Here is a 24457-nt window from a genome sequence, read left to right as displayed (position 1 = left end):
AATTAAAAAGTCCATTTTCGTTGATATTTTCAATATTTTTATGCAGTCTAGATGTACATCAATTATAAAGTAATAAAAAAGATTATATGCTATGCGTCGAGAGTATGTACTCATATCCATCACAGACTTTGCTCCTAAAGTCGTGCAGTACCTTACATTGCAGACGTCTTGAGTGTTTCTCGATACAAAGCAAGATGCCTAGAAGTACGAGCGGCAAATGGAAAGTTCTGAAACTAACGTACACCTATAGAAGATGTACTTTTACTTACATAACATAAAAGATGAATATAAACACTGACATTTCACCTACATAATGCACGTAACCAGTTCAGTGTTTTCGAATATCCATATTTTAGAAACTAAGACAATCTGTCCTATTCACTGACTATATTTTGCTTATGAAATGAAGTCCGGTTTGACACTTAAATTATGAATTATATTAAAACGATCATAAAGTTTTAAATAAGCCTTGCAAAGCTGTGTCAAACATGTATGTCCATTGAAATTTCCAGGGAAACAGCTATAAAATGTATAGTGTAGATAGAATAAAGTGCCAAAGATCGTCACCGTCCTGGCGGGCCTTTCAGCAGTCACTTCAGAAAACATCTCATTTATGTCAAAATGCATTACTGAAGCTGCTCGATACACATTGAAAGATTTATATCGTATAGTTGCGCCCTTGGTTCTGTCATTTTTCAGTGTCGCCAGTTTGAATATTAAGGCTATAAAAAAGAGTTAGGGCACATGGAAATTACTTTGAAGGGGTGAAATAAAAAGAAATACGCCCATATACACTACACGAAAGATAGGACTTGTCTCAAAAATTCCCATTGCCCATCGTACACGCACTCAGTCATGATACATATTATAGAAGGCAAACTACTACTTGTAATAGCAAATAATAGTAGGTTTTACGTATTAAGAAAATTGTAAAGTATCTGGCCGTATTTTACTATAAGAATGTTAGTAGTTAATAAAAAAAACACAGCAATAATTATAAATTATCTGTCATTATTTTTATCATGTCACGTTTGATGCTAAGGTAGTAAAATAAGCCATTACATGTTTTTCGAATATAATATCTGTGTCTTTCTACATGAATGTTTTTATTTCGTTAAATAAAAACGATAAAATGATCTGAGTGATATGATTTATGAGTACAGTATAACGTCATCGATGAATATGTCAGTGTCGTTAACCTTGTCTCAATATGTCATAGAGTTTTTTTTGCGCTACGGTACAACATTTGTTTTCAGACTTCCGTTCGAGTCATTGTTTTAGACACTAATAATCACTCACCAGCGTTTTCCAATCGTACCTACAAATTCTCAGTAACCGAGACAAACAACACAGGGCATTCCGTAGGTACTGTTTCTGCTCATGACAAAGACAATGACAACAATCGTAATGGAGAAATCACCTACGCGCTTTCGGGCGGAAATAAGGATTCAGTGTTCGAGGTATATATATTCAAGCTAAAACGATTCAATACAACCTCGTCAAATTGTAACTTTTAGTTTTCTGAAAAGGTCATTTAGAATTGGCTTCTTGCTTGTTAAATGCTGTGGAAAAATCTAGTGGGTAAATACTTCATTGAGAACAGATATTAAAATGTTTTCTTTTGTAAGTGCTTACCTGTTAAAGGTAGTGGTGAAGTAGATAGGGTGTTTGAGCTTTGCTTTGATCATTGCCGCGGCCTATGTATGTTGCCAGTTCTCCTAGTTTAGATATGATTTATGTTTCTTTTCTATAAATATAAACATATTCATACACATAAATTTTCTCTACAAAACATTCTTTCCTCTACCAAAATTAAACAAACAAATGTTTTAGATAAACAGTACCACGGGTGATATAAAAACGGTGACTGCGATTGACCGGGAGGATAAAGACACATACACCCTCATCGTAACAGCAACTGACCACGGGAATAACCCGCGAAAGGTAATTTCCGTTACATTGTTTACTCTGCTTGTAACATAAAATATCATTCAAATGTAACTAATATTATACTGTACCTCAAACTTTTAGTTGTTTCAATGGAACATTAATCGAACACGAATATGGTTTTGGTTTGAATTTGGTAAAAAGAGGAATAAGTACTTACGTGATACGAAGCAAACAAAACAGTCTCTTTAATAACCATGATTTACTTTAATATAAAAGTTTTAGGAACATTTTTCTTTATGAAATATGCAATATATATTTTGAACGTGTTTTCGAGTAATCAAATATACTCTTAAAAATGTAAAAATTCTTTAATTATGTTGAATTCATTTTAGGGCACCTGCACAGTGTTAGTGAGTGTTCTCGATGTCAACGACAACCATCCAGAATTTAAAGGAGCAGCATTTTTCAATGCCTCGGTTCAAGAAAATTCACCGAATGAAACAGCTGTTGTAATTGTATGATGATTTCGTATTAGTACTAACAGTAGTTGTTACAATTCTTATTGAATTCCGGAAGAGCCGGCCAGGAGACGGCAGATCTGCGATTCGCGGGGTATGAGTTCGATCACCCGACGATGCGCATTTTCTCTGCGGCGATTTGATTATAGACCTTGTATCTGAAATCATTCATCTCCACCTCTTATCCATGTGGAGAACTTGGCATTAACTTGCGGAAAACAGGTCAGTACTGGTATAGAATCCAGGAACACTTGTTAGATTAACTGCATGCCGTTGTATAGCGATTGAGCCAAACTAGACAAACAAACAAACAAATCAGTCCAAGAAATTGTTTCATTTGCATGTGTTTTTTCTTGACATTTTCGGTTGATATTACATTTCAAATATATATATGTTTGCCTTTTTCATTGTGTCATTCAGACTAATGATAAAAGAGTGGTATGTGTCACAGTCGTGCTAAGATATCATTGTTACATTTCCCGGCATAGAATATGTATAGAACAAGTTAAGAAATAGCTTCAAAAGCAAGTAACTTTAGATGCCATTTGCTTAGTGGGGGGGGGGGGGGGGGGGGGGTCGAAATTCAAGGTCAAAGGGACTGTTAGTACCAAATGGTTTCCGTTCAATTACTTAAGAAGAATGAGGTCAGTGTGACAAAGGTTCTGGTCACAGTCTCGATTTTTACGGAAACCGTTTCCGCTCAATATTTAAGTATGACTTTACGTACTTGAGGCACGTTGCCCGTGGGCAGAACTTTTCTGATTGTAAAATGTTGCATTACAGTGACCGTCAATTAATATATAATAGTTACGATGGACCACTCTTGATGTTGAGGATTTGAAGTCAAAGGTAATCCTCACTGCCATGCAGAGTGACCAGATGGTCGTATTATTTGATGGTGCTGGACATCCATCTGTCTGTTTTGCAGTTTAGTTTCCACTTAATAAATTCAGAATTCGTTGACCTATTCTTCTCAAACTTGAACGTCATATTTCCTCAGGCGTATAATGTTCCTCATAGCGGTACATCTATATGTATTGGCACACAGCTTAAATCCATTTTAATGATATTTTCTGCCATTTTAGAGCTTCAGAGATTACATTCATACTTTCGAACTTCAGATACCGGAAATAAATGTGACTGATAAAGATATGGGTACAAATGGCACTGAAGGAATAGTCTACAGGCTAAATGAGAGCGAACCGTTTTGCATGAATGAAACGAGACCAACCATTTTTGTATGCGGCGATTTAGACAGGGAAAAAAAAGATTTGTACCATTTAGAGGTAAGTTGTTTTATTGCCAGAGCATATAGATTTGTTTCTTCTAATTAAAGAGTAAAATTTTATGAAATTATCATTACTTTATTCGAATATACTAGCAACTAAAAATTCTCGCTAAAAAGGTGAAAGCATATTGTTGGCGGATAAACTGCAATTCTCATTTTACAGAATTAAAACATACACTTAATCTCGACCCAATAATATTCTCAATCCACCACCCCCACCTACACACACACACACACACACACACCTCCGCCCCATTAAGTAACAAATTTTGCTAAAATGTTTATTTGCTTAATAAATATAGATACATTTTGTCTTGTTAAAGGTTATAGCTCTTGATTCAAATGGAAATAATGGCTCATTAGATACGAGTGCTACGGTTACCATCTATATTCTTGATGTAAACGACGAAACTCCGCAGTTTACAGATGTGGTATATACATTCAACGTGTCGGAAAATACTGACACAGTTGTGAATGTTGGAAATGTTTCTGCTACTGATAAAGACTCTGGCGGGAATAAGACTTTGCGATACAGTATAATCAGTGGAGACGACAGAAGGTTTTATGTCGATACATTTTCAGGTAACACCGTGTCGTTATATAGTGAACATTAATTTTGCACTTTAAACTCCAAGTGAATATTTTTATGAGATATTTGATAATACCGATATACTTGTGTTAATGGATTTACATCAAATATTTTCTCACTCTTACAAATGTAGTCAACAGTAAAATATCACTAGCGTAATAGTACGACTTACTACAAGTATAAGATATGGACTTTGATAGATTGGCGTACACTTTGGATTTATTAATTAAATTACAACTTGTTTTTATTGCAAGACGTACATTCTTTGCATATCTGCTAAAATAGTTGCATAAAAAGTCATTATAAAATAAGGAAATATCAATTTTATATCTGTAGGAATGATTTATGCTGGGGGTAATATTGACAGAGAAAACCAATCGACTTTTACTCTGAATGTGTCTGCATTTGATGGCGTCAACAGAAATTACACAGGAGTTGTAATTAACGTCACTGACGTCAATGATAATCCTCCGGTGTTTGAAATGATAACATTTCAAGATTCTATCAATGTGAATATTGTGGAAGAAACCCAGTATGGCATTATATTCAATGCTACAGCATTCGATCACGATGAAATCGACTCCGACAATAGCAAAATTACATACCACTTCAATTTTTCTGATCCAGGTATATATAATCTTTTTTGAATGACTCGCCTCAACGTCAGTTTTAAATATGAAAATACTTTCTGTTTTAGTAAATGTTGATATATGAAATTAAACAATGTGGTTCGATTTATAGGGCACTGCAAAGGCACACTCATGAAGTTCATAGGTATATAACAGGGATGAACGATAAGGATATCAGTTATTCCACATATCTCCTCGTTCCTAATCTGTTTTCTGTCCCTATGTTTCGTTCATCGTTCTTATGAGATAACCCATGAAGCTATTCATACTTATTTTGTTTAACTGTGTCCCTTTTCATCTTATATTAGAGGTAATCCGAATTAAGATGCACTTATGCAAAGTTAGTATTAACATTTGAACAAGAAGAAGTCGATAAAAATATTTAACTGAAAATTAAAAAAGATAATTATCCAGTCAGTTAGCCAGTAAGATCCTGATGTTTGTTTCATCTGTGTTAAAAATTATTTTATTTTCACATTAATCTGGAGGAGTCTTTGAAAATAGCAATATTACGTGTATAGTGGACATTATGGTCATTTTAAGGTTGCGGATCTGTAATAATAATTGGGAGATTACATATTCTCTGTATGCAATTTCGGCATAATCCGGGTTTTACGGAAAACATATGCGTTTTGACCTATATTTATGTCCGGAAAAATGCCAAATTGCCGAGTTTCATTACGGGTCATTTGCCTTAAACTGATAGTTCTAAGGAGATTGCATTTTAAAGTTAAACAACTACATTTACGTGATATGCAATATTTTCATATTCAGTTAGTTTGAAATTCAAGATTTTTATTTGAATTCGAGAGCACTTTTGACAATTCATATGATACGCATTTATACTGAACCAAAGAGCTAACCCGCCATTTGCTATTTTGCAAATAGTTTAAAAATTACTGAAAGTACATTTCTAAATTAAGTGGACAGTTAGATCGATCATATCAAAATTTCAATAGTATCAAATTACGCGAAAAATAATTTTATTCATTTTAATACCAAAGCCCGTTTTTAAAAAGTCACAAAGATACACATGAAAGATGCGTTAAAAAGAAAATGAATATATACAATTTACAGAAATATGGAAGTGTAGATTCTGATTTTTACTAGGAAATGTTTCAATTTCACACACATATTAAATGCTATTTTACGATAGGGCATGACAACGCCATTATTGTGTTTTTGGTGACATTTTCTTCCCTCATAACGTTTGACGTTAGTTTGTAAATTCTAGATTTTAGTGTATTTTTGTGACTTTTCACTGACAAAAGAACTAATGGCAGATTAGCTGTTTTGTTCAGTATAAATTGCGATTTGGTAGCCATCACGCAAATGTTATAAAGGTTAGAAAATTTGTATGTGTACGTAAATCGACCCCAGATTCCTGCGTGCTGTTTCGGCTTGAAGACCGTAAGTGATTATTGATAAATGTGTTATAATAAAAATGTTTTTGCATTTTAGACAATGGAACAGATCTGTTTATAATCAACGATGATGGTGGTTTGAACTTAACAAGGCCTTTGGATCGGGAGAAGCGAGACCATTACGAGGTGACCATTACTGCGACTGATAGTGGATCTCCAAGACTTTCCTCTTCTCTTCATGTGCATGTTAACGTCCTGGACATAAATGATAATCGGCCAGAGTTCTGTGTTGACAGCAGGTGTGATAAACATGAAGCTGACTGCTCCACTGTTGAAAAGGCTCCAGTTTCATCTGTTTTGATACTGTTAGGGTCAAAAGATTTGGACTTTGGAGAGAATGCGTCTGTTTCTTACTCTATTGAAAAGTCAAATGTTTCGAAGTATTTCAGAATAGATAACGAAACTGGTGTTGTATCTGTGGCCGATGCACTCGTAGTAAATAACCTCATACAAGCAGGAATGCCACATTCCAGTGATACAGCAGATGTACAACTGTCTATTGTTGCTACAGATGGTGGTGGTCTGAACACAAGTCTTACACTGCATGTTTTTGTTGAGCCCATTAATGATGCCGACGTGCCGGTTTTCAAGGAATCACCTTGTAAATTCAACGTCAACGAAACAAATGAGACAGGTAATAAATCAATATGCAGCTTTAGAACAGAAATGTGTGAATTTGCCGATGTTGTGTATATCAGAGAATAGGTATTTAGCAAATGCAGAATGCCTAGTTGTAAAATGTATACTCTTTTCCTTTACTGCTTTCTGCTGGAGAATAAGGCAGTTTTAGTTAAAAATATGAAAAAACTACAACAATAAAATAAACAAAAATAACAATAACAACAACAACAACAACAACAACAAAAAACCCCAAACAAACAAAAAACAAAGTGTCTTGCACATCGGACTGTCATTTCCGGTAATTAAACCTATGCCGACCAAACCCATCTAGCAACCCGATGCTTTTAATTACTGATTCATGGATTGATTTAAGCATACAGTAGAACTATGTTTTGACCTTTGTAAGCAATACGATGAGGTTATACGCTTGTGGAATAATTTCATGAGGGTTTAGGCCGATTCAGTTATATACGCGGCGTATTGTTGAGATTCTTTAATACATTGTTCTGCTATCTAGTGTCACAGTGTCTTTTTGTAAGCGTGTAGGTGAAATGGCGAAACACTATTTCATAGCGCATGTATCGCTCCAAATAATTATAGTAGGTTGAGGTGACGCCAACGCATAATTGTTTTTCAACAGTGTTAAAATACGGAAATTGAGAGCGATTAATGGATTTTCCGATCCTATTTTGTTTTCATTTCGCATGAACACCGGAAAACATATTTCATTTCTTAAATATAAATCGTTTATAATATGACGTTAAGTTGACGTATCAGTTTAGCGTCATACAGGTACCGAGAAAGATTGCTGCCGTATTTGATCTTATATTTATATCAAAGGCGTCTTGAAATCGAATATATTTAACAGAAATGTGTAACAATTACATTCGCACACACTGTATCAAATATTAAATGCTTAGAATAAGTCAATAGACGCCAACACATTCCTAAGTTTGTTATTTCCTGTATTTTTACATTGTTACGCGTTGTTATCACGTCGACAGTATTTAGCACCATACAGTCGCAGTGAAATAGTGCTTCGCCATTTTATCTAATGACGTATATAAAAGGCACATTAAATTTCAACATATCTCAACCTCAGCAATACGAATCGATTTTAGGCGCAGAACCTTGTAACCGCCAAAACAGGTTACCATCAAACAGGATATTCCAATATTCATTTACAAGTAACAGATTATTACATTAATTCAATTTTCGTTTACACACCATTTTTATATTGCAGGTATAGCCGTCGGGAGTTGCATCGCCACGACAAACGATACACTTAGTCAGATGACATATGAACTAATTAGTGGGTACGGAATACATTCGGATGTATTTATCATCGATCCAAAAACGGTAAAATCATTTTATTGAAAAAGAAACCCGATGTGGCTTATATTACATATGTGCATATATAAGTAAATACAGTCGACTAGGAACACACTGAATAACTGTATTTTACTTTAAGATATTAAACCAGTCACGGCATTCGGCCATTTCCGTGCGATTTCGTATTGTCGTCTGTTAGGTCGGCATTCTTCGGCCATGTATCTTTTGCTCATAATCAGAGATTTAGGTGACAAGTAGACTATGCAGGTATCACAGAATCAAACGTAAATCCGGATCGTCTGACAATAACAAACAAATGAAAGTACTTTCAAAATTTAGACAGGAATGATATATCATTGTATAAGAATGTATGGAGGCAAGTATTTTTAAGGATAATGCTCGGACAGAAAAATCATCATCATCTTATCATCTTCAGTAATAGCCTCACTCTAAAAATATATACTCGCGATTTGGAATCAAAAGATAAAAGTTATAGATAAGTGTCAAATGTTGTTTCAAATTGATTTACTTTGGCAGAAAATAGCAAGTTATGTTTATAGACTATGATAGCGGTTTATGCATCGTCCGATGAAGGCGTGTGTTTTCTCTAATAGATAAACACAGAACATCATAACAGCAAACCCGCCAGTTATCATTTTGCAAATGCATTAAGCGTTACAAAAAAGTAATATCTTGAGTTTTGCTTTGGCATACTTTTAGAGCATACCGATGTTAATAACATTTCAAACTTCCAAGAAAATCAAATGATGCCACCAAACGATTGCGGTTTTAGATTTCAATCCATTTTAAAAAGTCACAAATACAGTTAAATATCTAGAATGTACATTCGAGCGAAAAACAATGACGTTTTTCAGCAGTTATTACAAAAACGAAATAATATTTTTGTCTAGGAAAAACATGAAAGGTATTATTGATATTTAAGCATGTTCGAATGAAAATCTATATCTAGACCTTTCATTACCTTTAATTTTTGTTCACTCGTTTTATAAAAAACAAAACTTTTGTGTGTGCTATTACGACATTAAAGATCACTTGAGAACGAACTGCTAGAAGCCTTTAAAAACGCCGTCCGTCCTTTGTTCTAATTGAAAAAATATATTTGCAGAAATATTCCTTGGGCAACCCTCTGCCAAATTTGTTCAAATTACTCCGTTTCATTAAAAAACATGGCTGCAAGAATGGGGAACTAGATTTTCCTATATGGCTATATGGAACACTTTGAAAATTCCTGAAACCACTGGACCGATTTTGAAAAAATTTTATTGCCTGTTTCTTTAGTAATCTTTACCAAATACTTTCACGTTATTTTTAAATGTAAAAATCATGACCATGCGGCGATACCGCCATATTCTCCTCTGAAACCATTGGCGAAATCTTTTTAAATAATTTTACACAAAATTTTATATTCCACGAGAGATCGTCTACTAGACACTTTGTATTAAAAAAGGTTGTAGCAAGAGAGCGGGCCACGTTTCTCTTATATAGTCATTTCCCATAAATTCAAACAAAATATTGATTATGTTAAAGGTCTTACACGAACAGAAAATAATAACTGGAGTACGGCAGGAAAATGTATAAATGTCTTAAAACGTTTTTTTTTTTCAGGGAAATATTACGACACAGTCTGCACTAGACAGGGAGAAAACGGACAGATACGTATTCGCAGTGCAAGTCCGTGACGGCAGAATTCCAGAGAGGACAGCATTTTCTTCTGTATGACACTCACTATTTGTTTGTTTTAAGTCTAAGTCGGGACTCGTCTTTGACAGTGATTATGATAATCAAGGTTTATCTTAATCGCCTCACGATTATGTACAGCGCTTTACTTATATCTCTAATAGAGAACTCGAATATTTAATTTGTTGTTAATAATATATTAAGATAACTTCAAGGTAGTTTTGCACGCCCGGATCATTATTTTTTCTACAATGTAGAACTTGATTAAATCCTTACTTTTCAAAACGTTAGAAAATATTTGTATATTTCGGCAAATTTAAAGCAGATGGTCGTGCGCTTGGTTTTGGAAGTCTGATTTTGGAAACATGAACCTCATACAGGTTTTTACAATTTACGTCTATGAGAAATTTCAATTTTGTAACATTTTCTCGAACATAACAGTTTCTATAATATAGATTTTAATGAAACTTCAAGTATAAATAAACATAATTATGGTCTATAATATGGTGAAATAAAATGCAAATGTCCGTGTACTGGATTTTGAGATATTTGCCCATGGTTTAAGAAATCTGCATATGTCAAACTTATCGTAAGTAAAAAAGATAGTAACGTTTGCCGTTTTTATAAATTTACTCAGGGGAATTAATTTTATAAAATGATTTTCATTTCCGAATTCCGAGTCCGGGCTTTATGTTACGTTAACCGAGTAAAGAAAATGACGCTTTACGTTAGGTAGTTATGCTCGTTTGTAAAACCGGAAGTAATGGCGTAACGTAATTTATCTGCTTTTTTCAAGGTAGTTCTGCATGTTTGATAAAATTGAAGTAATGGCGTAACGTCATTTTCCCTTAAATCAAAATGGTTACTTGATGCTTTATTATATTTTGTATCAAACTGGTGTATACTTATAATTTTTTTTAGCTACAGTCTACAGGAAACAGTAAAAAGCGATTTAATTTATCATATTTAGGTTGAAATCACCATCAACGATGTTAATGATAACAGCCCAGTTTTTATGAATGAAAACATTACAATCTCTGTTCTTGAGAATTCGACAGTATTCACCCACACAAACGTGACGGCAACCGACATTGATGAAGGTCTAAATGCTGAAATATCGTACACGCTGAACACCAACACCAATGACAGTAAATATTTTACTTTAAATTTTCAAACTTTATCCCTATTCATAATTAAACAATATTCTTCAACTTCTGTTATACATTCATCTATAAAATAAACGTTCAAAAGCGCTGTACAAAGTAGGCCTACATATCACAGAATGATATGGACACACAAAACAACACATAAATATATATTTAAAAATATATCAAGATTAAAAGGTAGTCAGCTAGAATCAGGTTTGACTCTACATATTAATTATACTAGATATTTTAAAGTACAATGAACAACAGTAAATAACTTCTATTGCACAGTCATACAACAGCTTGCCTTCCAGTGCAAAGTCAGTTTCAATACACCTTGAAGAAAAAGTGTGTTTTTAATGACCTTTTGAAAGCATCCAGACTTTTAGCGTCTCTAATGGTAGCCGGAAGAGTATTCCATAACTTCGGTGCAACTGATGAAAAACTACGATCATCGTACCTCACAGTTTTGCTTTTTGGAACAACTAGTTGTTTTGAGTTGTTATATCAGCGTTTTTATTCCAGCCAGACTGATAAGCATAGAAGAAATGTTTGCAATATATAAAGCCAAAGAGATTCTTTTTAAATGAACGCTGTTTATTTTTTTGCTAACTAGTTCACGGCACAGACACTTGGGGCTCGGACCTCCACACACCACATTCTTCTCCGCCCCTGGTTAAGTTTGACCAACATATTTTAGCATTTCACCATGTATTAAGCGTATGTGACGATCATAAAATGCATTTTGTAACATTTCAGCGTGTTTTTAAAAAATGTATTTTTTACCATCAATGCTTTCAATACTACAAGATATGCAACATAGCACGAACAATGGGAACACTTGCTTGCGCTGGACCCTCGCTTTGTGTAGCGCATGCCATAAACCGGGAACCAAAATTGTTATTCTTACGGCTATGTTAAACCAGATCATCACTTCTTTATGTAAACAAACCTCGTGTAACACGTGCTGAAGCGATAATCCGGTATAATACAGTCGAAATGGTATCTATTTTGGTACCCGGCAACGATTTGCGCAGTTCAAAGCAGGGATCTTTTCGCAAGGAAGTGTTCCATAGAATTTAGATAGATTGATTTATATTATTTATTGATTTCTCGTCGGAATACAAATGACAGTTGTCGGGACCGGTGTAATTTGACAGAATGGTAACAGATCTGACGATTGATACCAGTGATTCAATTGTAGGGGTTCATTTAAACGTTTAACTGGCTATTGTTTCCCTAGTGTTCGTGAGATGTTTCATATCTTGTAGTAGAGCATTAATGGTAAAAATACATTTTTTTTCTTGAGAGCATTGATGGTAAAAATACATTTTTTAAAAACACGCTGCAATGTTACAAAATGCGTTTTATGATCGTCACATATGCTTAATACATGGTGAAATGCTAAAATATATTGGCTAAACTTAACCAGGGGCGGAGGAGAATGAGGTGTGTGGAGGTCCGAGCCCCAAGTGTCTGTGGTTCACGGTATACATGTACTAGTATATGTAATTCACAGATCGTTCAGTCTACTGTTGAAAAATAGCGTACTAAATGGGTCACTGACTAGCTTTTAAAGAAAGCTAACACAGTTGTATTTTTATCCTAGTATTTAATTCATGGCGTTTGTAGGAACCAAGAAAAATCAGTGCACTTTGTCGCTGTCGGTAACGTCTAAATTAGATTAATTATTTACAAAATTTAAAAATGTACATTGCAGAAATTTGCTCCGTATAATAAGCCATTATTTGTTATTTGTTTTTGTAGGTATTTTTATCAACATCGATGAAAAGGGGAAGTTAACATTAAATGGAACATTTGACTATGAACAGAAGAAACGTTATGAGATCATAGTCACGGTAAGCATATTATTTATTTTTTTCTGTTCTAGTTTCATTCCTTAGTGAATAATATAATGTAAATTCGCTTGTGCTTTCATAATAGTCTTGCAATATATGTAAGGTGTATTGTTCTGCTCCGAAAACTACTTTTAACTTTACACGACTTTACTATCACAACACATTGCCAAACTGATTTTTATAGCGCCTTTAAAATCCCATGCCATGATAATTATTTTTTATAGTTATCTATGTGTTACTTGCGGATTCTCAAAAAATTATAATGTACTTATAAGCTAGGATGATGTGTCAATTGGACAGAATAATATAAACATGTTTTCTAGATAACCAATTTGGTAAGTATAGTGATTATACTGATCTGCTCAGTTGACTCGTATCCTATGCTATCACTATTCATCATTTTGCTTTGTCGTCTGTGTCAACGTGAAATCAAAGCCATTGTTGGCAAACAAATTGTATGTATTTTACTCAGGCTATGGACAAAGGTATCCCTCCTCGCACCAGTTCTGCAGAAGTTCATATTGTCGTAATTGATGTCAACGATAATTCTCCAGAATTTGAAAATATCACAGACTTCTACAGACTACCAGAAAATCAGCCACCAAGCCAGGTTTGTAAAGCATATACATTTTCTTTGCAAATTCTTGTTATATAAGTTTTGTTACATGGTGTCAACTATGAAGTGTCACGTCCTGAAATGAGATTTGCTGCATTTAGTATTACACTTGAAACAACAAATATTTTCAGTCCAAGAACGCAATGTAAATATTGTGTATGTTTCAAATTTTTGGAGACACAAAGCATGCAAAAATTCAGTGTACAGTACAATATATGATGTAACATTCTCGGATAATATATTATCTCGACAATAATTATATTAAGTAAATTCTGCTCAGAGATTAGAGAAAATCCAGTCATAATTTGGAAGTACTCTTTGGGTATTTTCTGAAAAAAATGTTAATGATAATTGTGAAAGGTTGAGCTTGTGTGAAATGAAGTTGTGTGAGAATGTCATGTAACACATGTTTGAGCTTTTAAGGTACGGGACCCATAATTACAGTCGGTATTTTCCGGTCAATTACGTATTCTCTGTGAGAGATTTTGGCATTATACGTTTGTTAAAGAAAGCCAGTTGTCCATTATGCCGAAGGATGCCGAAATAGCCTACGATGATACGTAATCGCACGGAAATAGCCGGTTGTGATTACGGGTCCACTACTTCTATTGTTTATCTTTAGAGACCGACTGCTTGACTATGAGTAATACTTTTGAAGTAATTTGTTCGTAACATGCATTGTGACGTGTATGCTAGTATACATGTACGCAGCGTTCACAGATGTACTGCTTTTAATTCTGTACATGTATTGTTGGGATTAAATGTGAAAAGCTGTATTACAGATATTCACTGTTTATTCGACGGATGAGGACTCCGGATGGAATGGAAAGGTTGTATACAAGCTACAGAACATTGAAGATGTCCCATTTGGCATAGATCCATTCAGTACGTACTAATTGTAGATACTCTAATTTTGAACCAATTTAAAACACAATTTGTAATGTGATGTACCTCGAATAGTTACCTGACTATAGAGTTTCAAATATCTCACGTTTTTGTTCTACAGAAATTAAAAACGGAAATCGATCTTCTGTTCAAAATTAAAAAGAGTCTAAAAGCGTTTTTATATAAAGTAGGATGTAATAGTTTCTTATAATTCTATCTTGTAATTCTATAATAAGAATGGTCATGTGCATCTCGTATGTTATTTCATATGTTTTGTATATGAGCCGTGCCATGGGAAAACCAACATAGTAGGTTTGCGACCAGCATGGATGCAGACCAGCCTGCGCATCCGCGCAGTCTGGTGAGGATGGATGCAGACCAGCCTGCGCATCCGCGCAGGCTGATCTGGATCCATGCTGATCGCAAAGCCACTATGTTGGTTTTCCCATGGCACGGCTCATATGTATTTATGCACGTGAAAGAGACTCAGTATGATGACAATCATTTTTTTTTTCGCGTCAGACGTTTGCAAAGTTTGCAAGAGCATGCAACAAGACAAAACCGTCTTATTTTGAATTTATTTTAACGAAAACTAAGAACAGGTGTATTTCATAAATGGCAGGGGAAGATCTAAGTATGCAAGTAGGCTTATATACAGTTCTTTGTACGATACAGTCAATCGTGACAATTACTTAGCCACTGGTCTTTGGGTGCATTCTGCAATGTTTTCCGAGCGTGTCTTGAAACATCTAAGCTTTTTAATCTAAATAAATACAGAATTGCATTGCTCACAAAAGGAAATAAATTATCATGTTTATTCTTCATTATCATGAACTATTTATATATCTTTAAACCTTTTTCCGTCTATGAACACATTTACCTTCATTTTAAGATGGCACGGTGTATTTGCAAGGCAAGCTCGACTATGAGTCCAAGACAAACTACACTCTCAGTATTATAGCCCAGGACCTGGGATCGCCGCCTCAGTCAACGATTAAAGAAGTTACTATTTATGTTGGGGATGTATATGACTACAAACTAATGTTTAAGAAGAATATATTTGATATAAATATTACTCCAACTACACCATTGAACCAGTCGCTATTGAATTTGACAGTCACTGTACCACAAGCATATTTTTCTGTCAAAGGTAGAGTAAAGCTCAAATTAGTTTTAACATTTAAAAATGAATTACCCGTGTTACAGGCTAAGTTCCACTGCGATCCAGTAAAATATTATTTTAAGTTGAAGAATGTGAACTGCATTGCAATTTTAGTTCGTGAAAATGATAAGAATTAATATTCTTTTTAATTTTTGTTTCTTAAAATTTCACTATGCAAACAAATACTTTAGTACTGTATATCGCGTTATCACGTAAACATATACAAGAAACAAAAAACAATCATTTGTGAAGGTAATAATGTATTGTAATAATCATTTGGGATAAGTTAGTAAGTTAGAATAGTACAAACGCATTATATTGGTAGGTGAACTATTTATGTAGCACAGGTTTTCCTAAATGATTAGTGCAATGTGAAAGTATAAAACTGCTTTTCAATTTATATCAAATGTGACAAAATCTTTGTTAAGTAACTAGGTACTTTGGTACATGTACATTTCTGTCTACACATGTATTATGATACCGGCTTTATTCATCAAAAGGGAAGGACTCGGAGTATTTCAACATTGAAAATAGTACAGGCAACCTTTTCCTGGTTAAACCTATTTCTGCAGAACGACAACTTTATGCCATTCAAGTTGTTGCCGAGGACGGACATGGCCAGAATGCCTCTTGCACGGTAATAGTTTTAGTGCAATTTCTGCAAATTACATGTTTATTTTGTAAATTCCAGTTGATTGTTTATCTTGTTTCTACTATTAAACGCATATCAATTTTCAAAATAAGTACACCTACAAGTTTGCTTATAAACAATGTGCTATCACAAATGTTACTTAGCTATCACTAACGCTTCTGTTTGTAGGTAATTGCTCACGTTATGGCACACGACGTTACTTTTAATACCCCTGAAATTAAACTTCATTTGATGGAAAACCTGAACGAAACAACTGTATTGGTAGATCTGAACACAACTGAAGAACTGTCTGGAAACGGTGCCGAATATACGATATTAAATGTGCTGCCAACAGGTAAATTAAGCCAGATTTATGTATAGAAACAGTGTTTAAAACAGTCACGTGAGTAAGCGTTCAGTCATCGCAGATTGTACATTTGTGTCATTCCTTTCATCACATAAGTCTTAGAACGCTTTCTACCTTCTCGGCGTAAGTACCTGCTCTCTCATTTCAGGCAAGGATTTATTTACTGTGGACCGCACTACTGGAGTTTTGAGATGTAATAAGCCATTGGACAGAGAGGAGCATGCACAGTACACTATTCTAATATCTGCGCATGCGTCTGTTACACGCAGGAAGAGAGAAATACCTAGTACGTGTACATAAATGGGAATAAACCCCAATTTGCATAGATTTACGATGGCATTTGCATTCCTCTAAAATCCATAACTTATTTGAAAAAAAGCACTTGATAATTGCTAAATATTTGGAATAAGAAATCTAGTTATATGTTACGCAAAACAGTGTAGAATATATTGATATAAACAATGCATGAAGCATTTAATCAACCAACAGTTAGTTGCGTTTATCATCCACAAAAGCTGTTCTATGCTCAGCACATACACAATAAACTGTTTTATTGTAAAAACGCCATATAATGTAGTATAACCATCTATTTATGTCAGTTTACTTAAATATTAAACTGTATGCATGCAAGTACGAAAATGAGTATAACAGTGAATTTATATAAAGGTAAATGCATTATCACGTTACAGGACCATCTTCAACTATAAGAATCATTGTTGATGTTGGTGATGTAAACGACAATCCTCCACATTTTACATCTGACCAAGAACGAGCGTTCGGCGTTCCAGATAATGTCAGGGCAAATTATCTTGTGGGTAAAATCCAGGTAATATATTTGAGTTTTTTTTATATATTAAACATTATGTCTGAATTATGTTCTTAAGGTATTATTTTTTAATTTCTCTTTTCTTAAACAGGCCGATAATTTTATGTTTTATGCATGGAAAAGTCGTTAATATAACTATGCTTAGTAAAACATTATATATAAGTATTATTCCCTAATGATAACGCAATTTCCACGCAAATGTGAGTGTACGCCCCTTTCATGCTATAAACCTATCATATTACTTATAAAAATATCATTATTTCTTTCATTTTTATTTCAATTTACTTATGCGGAAATTAATTTAGAAAAAGGTTATATCAATGTTCATATTTGATATCATTGCACGAAAAGCTCGTGTTTTGTATTATTACTGTTAGATCACTATCCATGTCCGCGCAGTTATCTTTGTTATTGTAATAAAACTGTTCCGTATGATGGAATATTTCTGCCAACCACATATCCACTTAATTATCTCGAAACTTTTCGTAAAAATGTTACTTATTCAGTTATTATCTACCAAGTGACAAAACTGCGTGTTATCCACAATAAGTATCTTAACAGGACAAAACTGCCTGTTAGTGCTCACTGCTGGCAGTTTTGTCCTGTTAACATATCTATCTGGATAACACGCAGTTTTGCCACTTGCTAGATAATAACTGGCTAAGTGACATTATCAGTGAAAACTGTCTACATAAATAAGTAGATATGTTGTTGGCAGAAATATGCCACCATAGTTCCATGTTTTAATTGTGTTGTTTTAACGAAGGCCGAGGACCGTGATACTTCGGACGCCGGTAAGCTCAGATACAACGTTACAGGTGGTCGTTCAGATGTCTTTGGCGTTAACATGGAGACAGGTGAAATAAGAACATTGGTCGCCATTGCAAGTACAAGAAGTAGCAATTTTTATCTATCGATAAGCGTATCGGATGGAAATGTATTGAACAAAAAAGCAACAATAAACGTAACTGTAAGTGAAAATTGCTTGTTTATGCGACCTGTTGATGTGACATACTAAAATTCTGAGACAATATTAGTAAAGGCTGATATCAGAATTTGTATCTTACATGCACAAAAGTTTTATATTAAATGTGTTTTATGTTAAAGACGTATTTTATACTTCATTTTCGAAGGATCAGTTAACAGTATTTTTTTCATGATAATGTAACCAGAAATTTAATATATGTGCCACTCTTAATAAGATAAAAAGCTGTACACTTTAGGTATATTCAAAACATATCTTTAATCAGCTGAGAGGGTCAGTTACAGTTTCGCTGAGGTAAAATGAATAATTTCCAAAGTAAATAAATGTTTTCTATATTTCTTACAAATTAACTATATTTCTGTAGTACGTATAATAATGTCATAATGCATATCAGTTTAATCAATTTGACTTCCAGGTCAATGTGACTTCAAAGTTTAGGACTGCTTTGTTGATCTCATCGTGCTCTTACTTCAGTATTAAGGCTGTTGTAATGATACCATTGTGTTCTAATTTCAGCTTTAAGGCTGTTGTATAATGATCGCATCATGTGTAAATTACATGTTAAAGGCTGCTATATTGTAATGGTATTTCGGGTTTAGGGCTGTTGTAATGATCGCATCATGCGTAAATTACAGATTAAAGGCTGCTATATTGTAATGGTATTTCGGGTTTAGGGCTGTTGTAATGATCGCATCATGCGTAAATTACAGGTTAAAGGCTGCTATATTGTAATGGTATTTCGGGTTTAGGGCTGTTGTAATGATCGCTTCATGTGTAAATTTCAGGCGTAAAGCTGTTGTAATGATCGTGTCATGTTCTAATCACAATATACGTAAATTTCAGGTTAAAGGCTGCTATATTGTAATGGTATTTTAGGTGTAAGGCTATTGTAATGATCGCATCATGTTCTAATTTCAGGTACTAGGCTGTTGTAATGATCGCATCATGTTCTATCTTCAGTCGCAAGGCTGTTTAAATGCTCGGATCATGTTCTAATTACTGGCGCAAGGCTGGTGTAATGATCGCATCATGTTCTTATTTCAGGTTTAAGTCTGTTGTAATGATAGCATCATGTTCTAATTTCAGGTTAAGGGCTGTTGTAATGCTCTCATTACGTTCTTGTTTCAGTTTAAAGGTTGTTTTAAGGGTGTATTGTGTTCTAATTTCAGATTAATGTCTGTTTTATTGCAGTCATATAATTTAATTTCAAAATTTAGGCTGTTGTAATGACCTAAATATCCTTTCTATTCATAAATGTACTTTGTTGTAGATTTTTGTTGTGCCAACAAAAAATCAACCAAGTGTGTTAGTCAACATGGCGGTCGGTGAATTTAACAACAGAATTGACGCTTATCGGAAGTAAGTGGCTTTTTTCATGGTAACTAAATATATAGATGTAAATTATTATAAATATATTAAATATTATAGTTTAAAGGGCTTAATAATTTGAAAAGTCTTTTTGATTGTTGCTGAAATAATTGAATGTCATTGCAGAAATATGAGTGAAATTCTTGGAGTCGTGATACAGTTCGAGAAAATAGAAGCACATCAGGAAGTTGACTCAGACGGTGTGATTCATGTTGACCTTTCAAGGTCTGTAGAATAGATTATTGTACTTTCAACAGACATATTTTATTATGTTTAGACAAAATGATCTGCGTTGTATAAAGATTCATTTAACACTTAACTTTAGTCGTCATTTCAGTCTAAATTTACATTTTGTAAGTCACTAAAACTGAACTTTATGACAGGTGTATTTATAGCAGTAGGTATTCAATATGTTAAGGCCAGACTCAATTAACTAAGCGCTTTTTTCATTAAAGTATATTTTGAATAGTTAAAAAACGCTACGATGATTATCTTTCCTTTTCAGAACTGATCTTATATTTCACGGAATCAACCGTACTTCTGGATTGCTAGTGTCAAATGAAAGAATGAACGAGTACGTCATTTTGTTTTGCTTTCCCTGTTAAAGCATTTATTGAGAATATTCTTGTAAACCCAGAATCATATATTTTGCTTGTAGCATTCATTTGTTAGATTATCTTGAAATTATAAAACCATTGTGGTACGAACTGAAAATAAATTTGTATAGCAATTAATTTATGATTTCTTAAATTATTACATATGCAATTTAGAGGCAATATCTTCAATGTTTGAAGAGTATTGCGATGCTTTTTCAATTAGTCACCAAACACGTTTAGAAACATGATATCATGGACGTCTCGAAACAGTATTGCGCCGCCTACGTGGCATAATATAGAATGTATTCCATGACATTTATTTGTAACAAGAACGTTTGCAAGCTCTTATCGGATATTAGCTTTAAATGCTTATATATTTCTTTTTTTAATTCCCCGCCGTGGCGGAGGGATTATAGGAATGGTCTGCGTCCGTCCTTCCGTCCGTCCGTCCTTCCGTCCGTCCTTCCGTCCTTCCGTCCGTAACAAATTCGTGTCCGGTCCATATCTCCTAAACCCCTTGAAGGATTTTCATGAAACTTAGGTCAAATGATCACCTCATCAAGACAATGTGCAGAACCCATGAGTCAGCCTTGTCGGTTCAAGTTCAAGGTCACAACTCAAGGTCAAAGGTTTGAGCCTGCCATTTTGTGTCCGCTCTATATCTCCTAAACCCCTTGAAGGAATTTTATAAAACTTGGGTCAAATGATTACCTCATCAAGACGATGTGCAGAACCCATGAGTCAGCCATGCTGGCTCAAGGTCAAGGTCACAACTCAAGGTCAAAGGTTTGAGCCTTCCATTTTGTGTCCGCTCTCTATCTCTTAAACCCCTTGAAGGAATTTTATAAAACTTGGGTCAAATGATCACCTCAGCAAGACGATGTGCAGAACCCATGAGTCAGTCATGCCGGCTCAAGGTCAAGGTCACAACTTAGGGTCAAATGTTTGAACCTTCCATTTTGTGTCCGCTCTATATCTCCTTAACCCCTTGAAGGATTTTCATCAAACTTGGGTCAAACGATCACCTCATCAAGGCGATGTGCAGAACTTATGAGTCAGCCATGTCAGCTTAAGGTCAAGGTCACAACTGAAGGTCAAAGGTTTGAGCCTTCCATTTCGTGTCCACTCTATATCTCCTAAACCCCTTGAAGGAATTTTATAAAACCTGAGTCAAATGATTACCTCATCAAGAAGATGTGCAGAAATTATGAGTTAACCATGCCAGCTCAAGGTCAAGGTCACAACTAAGGGTCGAAGGTTTGAGCCTTCCATTTGGTGTCCACTCTGTATCTCCTTAACCCCTTGAAGGATTTTCATCAAACTTTGGTCAAATGATCACCTCATCAAGAACTCATGAGTCAGTCATGTCAACTCAAGGTCAAGGTCACAACTGAAGGTCAAAGGTTTCAGCTCTGTATCTCCTAAACCCCTTGAAGGATTTTCATGAAACTTTGGTTAAATGTTCACCTCATCAAGACGTTGTGCAGAATTCATAAGTCAGCCGTGTCAGTTCAAGGTCAAGGTCACAGCTAAAATCAAAGGTTTTACCCTTTCACTATCCATAGAAGTGGCGGGGGATTTAGCTGTCTTTCAGACTGCCTTGTCCCTTGTGATTTTGATAAGTCCAAATGTATACATTTTTCTTTCATTTCAGTGTTGCAAAATATAATTGGTTTAATAGATGTGTATGTAAATTAAAATGTAAAATTAAACTGTAGATAAATATTCTTTGCAGGCTTATAAACAGTAACCTTGACGAACTGGCTCAACTATTCCACCAGAAGCAGCTAGTTGTCAGTCACGTGATTATAGATGTAATTGCAGATCCATCTGCAATATCGACCACACAGATACTCTTTATCTGCATGGCAGTTTTTATCTTCTTTGGTTCCTTGGCCGCTCTTGTTGTAGCCCAATACTCTTGGACCAGGTAAGATAGTTACCTAACATAAGAAAAAACATAATATATACCTAATGAAAAAGTTCTTTCTGAAGAAAAACATATTCTGAAATTAAGCCCTGTTTATACCAATCTTTATTCTACAACAGTGTGTTTTTTTTTCTATAATAATCTAGATATGAAACCGAGAGACAAGAAACTGAAAAGGAAGCTGAAAGAATCAAAGAAGTAGAACTAAGTACAATAAGAAGTAGGCAATCCAGTAAACTTTCATCCATGATGGCGGCTGCAGCTGTTAATCCGGCTTTTGCAGAGACCGAGTTTGTTACCAGGTAACTGTTAGCTTATTTCTCTAAACATATTGATATACGCATGTTTTTATTATAAGTAAGAGATCGAGCAAGTCAGAATAAGTACTGTCCTCTGATGAATAAAAAAATAATTATCGTAAATCAAATTTTAATGTCCATACTTCAAAATAACTTGCTTATATTTTAGCAACGGTCAAATTACCACTGGAATGAAAGACAAACCTCAGTATGAGTCCCAAGAGCTACGAGTAAACTTTGAAGAAGAACCGCTTGAAGCCCTTCTAAATGCACAAGGTCTAGGTAATGCATCACAAAGCGTAATCGATAGTGGTGTTGGACATACTTCAGTACACTCAGAAGAAAATGGTCTCGACAGATCTAGTCCTACGCCTGGTCCCAGCTCTGATGTTGTGGCCTCGGGAAATACCCAGTTGAAACAACAAGCGCTTGATGTAACCCCAGCAAATGGGGAGGTTCCCGTCATGACATCTAGTCCTAGAGCAAGCCGCGACTCCAAACCGGTGGAAAATAGAATAATAATTACCACAGGTCTTGAAATTCAAGCTGATGAAAGAAATTCAGAAAGTAAAGAAGTTAGCGATACTAACATCGAAGGAACCAGAACTCGCGGAGCTTCATTTGTATTGTTGGATGCCACAGGAGAATCAGAAACGGATGATACAGTTGACGATAATGTAGAGAATGTTTCCAAAGCCAAAGAAGAATCCAAAGACGAAACGAACATCGGACATAAATCGGAAGGGTCGTTGATAACTAAGGCAACTGCAGACTCAAGGGATGGACTAGATGATATAATGAATACTGAGCCTGGAACAAGAAGCGGAGATGCATCTATTGACGGTGAAAGTGCGCATGATGGAGATGCCATTATAGAAGCCAACGACGATACGGATATTGAGTGTACGTCATTTTGAGATGATATGATTACTATTATGACATATGCACTGGACTTAAGCCTGCTAAAATTACAATATTAAAACAAAACGTGCAATACATATATCATATCGTATATATAACTATATTATGTAAACAGTATGTGCAATATATTCATATACACCGTTTAAATCGTGATTTTTTGTAAAATGATAAACTAAATTGTATTTGATGGAATTTGATTTCAGCTTGTGATTTGTTTGTTTAAAGCTGTTTCAAACATGGTGTGCCTGTTTAATAGACAGTCAGGATTTCTAGGCATTGACAAAGTAAAGTTTTGCTTCAGTTTTTTCTATTATTATTTCAACATACATTTTGTGTGTGTACATACATCTATAATGTATATAGCCGCCGTTGTAATTTTCATTCATTACTGAATTAAAAGAGATTGATTGTAGTAATGTGAGTATTAAAAGCATCACCAGACGAATGTATAAAAAGTGGCACTTATGATAACGATAATTTCAATAATTAATTCTGTTTTGATTAGATATTAAATCATTTTCTCAGTTCAGTTTGAAACCATACTCCTGTTCAATGAATCATAAAAATAGTACATAATGCAGTTATCCTGATTTACTAATAAAAAGTGAATATATAACTTATATAGTAGGTATTTTATTTTGATATAATACATTTTAGCGCACCAGAGCACGGATTGCTCAATGTCAGCTTTAAGCACTATAATAGAATACCTGTCGTACGTCTATTGATTTACAATTTCTTTTAACAAATACCTGACGACAGAGCCAATTTCAACCAGATTACCCAAAGTTCACTGGGATATTCCTTGGGCAGTCCATTTTCAAATATCTTCAAATCTAGGTCATGCTAGATCTGATTACCATGGCAACCAAAATGAA

The 24457-nt window shown here is 34.6% G+C and overlaps 1 protein-coding gene across 1 annotated transcript in view; it reads left to right on the top strand.

Moving 5' to 3' along the window:
* LOC123564535 (protocadherin Fat 4-like) overlaps positions 1-24108 on the top strand; it is a 59781-nt gene extending 35673 nt beyond the window's left edge. Inside the window, exons 26-50 of the mRNA XM_053527226.1 lie at positions 1257-1460; positions 1834-1944; positions 2283-2405; positions 3530-3694; positions 4020-4278; positions 4622-4912; positions 6376-6972; positions 8203-8318; positions 9918-10025; positions 10960-11137; positions 12902-12993; positions 13466-13603; positions 14392-14494; positions 15387-15644; positions 16157-16293; positions 16477-16642; positions 16803-16940; positions 17344-17480; positions 18247-18450; positions 19736-19824; positions 19960-20058; positions 20339-20407; positions 22165-22359; positions 22506-22661; positions 22828-24108. Coding sequence (XP_053383201.1) covers positions 1257-1460; positions 1834-1944; positions 2283-2405; positions 3530-3694; positions 4020-4278; positions 4622-4912; positions 6376-6972; positions 8203-8318; positions 9918-10025; positions 10960-11137; positions 12902-12993; positions 13466-13603; positions 14392-14494; positions 15387-15644; positions 16157-16293; positions 16477-16642; positions 16803-16940; positions 17344-17480; positions 18247-18450; positions 19736-19824; positions 19960-20058; positions 20339-20407; positions 22165-22359; positions 22506-22661; positions 22828-23575 — 4881 coding nt within the window. The 3' untranslated portion in view covers positions 23576-24108. The remainder of the gene's footprint in view (positions 1-1256; positions 1461-1833; positions 1945-2282; positions 2406-3529; positions 3695-4019; positions 4279-4621; positions 4913-6375; positions 6973-8202; positions 8319-9917; positions 10026-10959; positions 11138-12901; positions 12994-13465; positions 13604-14391; positions 14495-15386; positions 15645-16156; positions 16294-16476; positions 16643-16802; positions 16941-17343; positions 17481-18246; positions 18451-19735; positions 19825-19959; positions 20059-20338; positions 20408-22164; positions 22360-22505; positions 22662-22827) is intronic.
* The last annotated feature ends 349 nt before the right edge of the window (positions 24109-24457 follow it).

This window comes from Mercenaria mercenaria, chromosome 2 (genome assembly GCF_021730395.1).
Source record: "Mercenaria mercenaria strain notata chromosome 2, MADL_Memer_1, whole genome shotgun sequence".
NCBI classification, from domain to species: domain Eukaryota; kingdom Metazoa; phylum Mollusca; class Bivalvia; order Venerida; family Veneridae; genus Mercenaria; species Mercenaria mercenaria.
The sequence above is the reverse complement of the archived record's forward strand: the minus strand, read 5'-3'. Positions and strand labels throughout refer to the sequence as shown.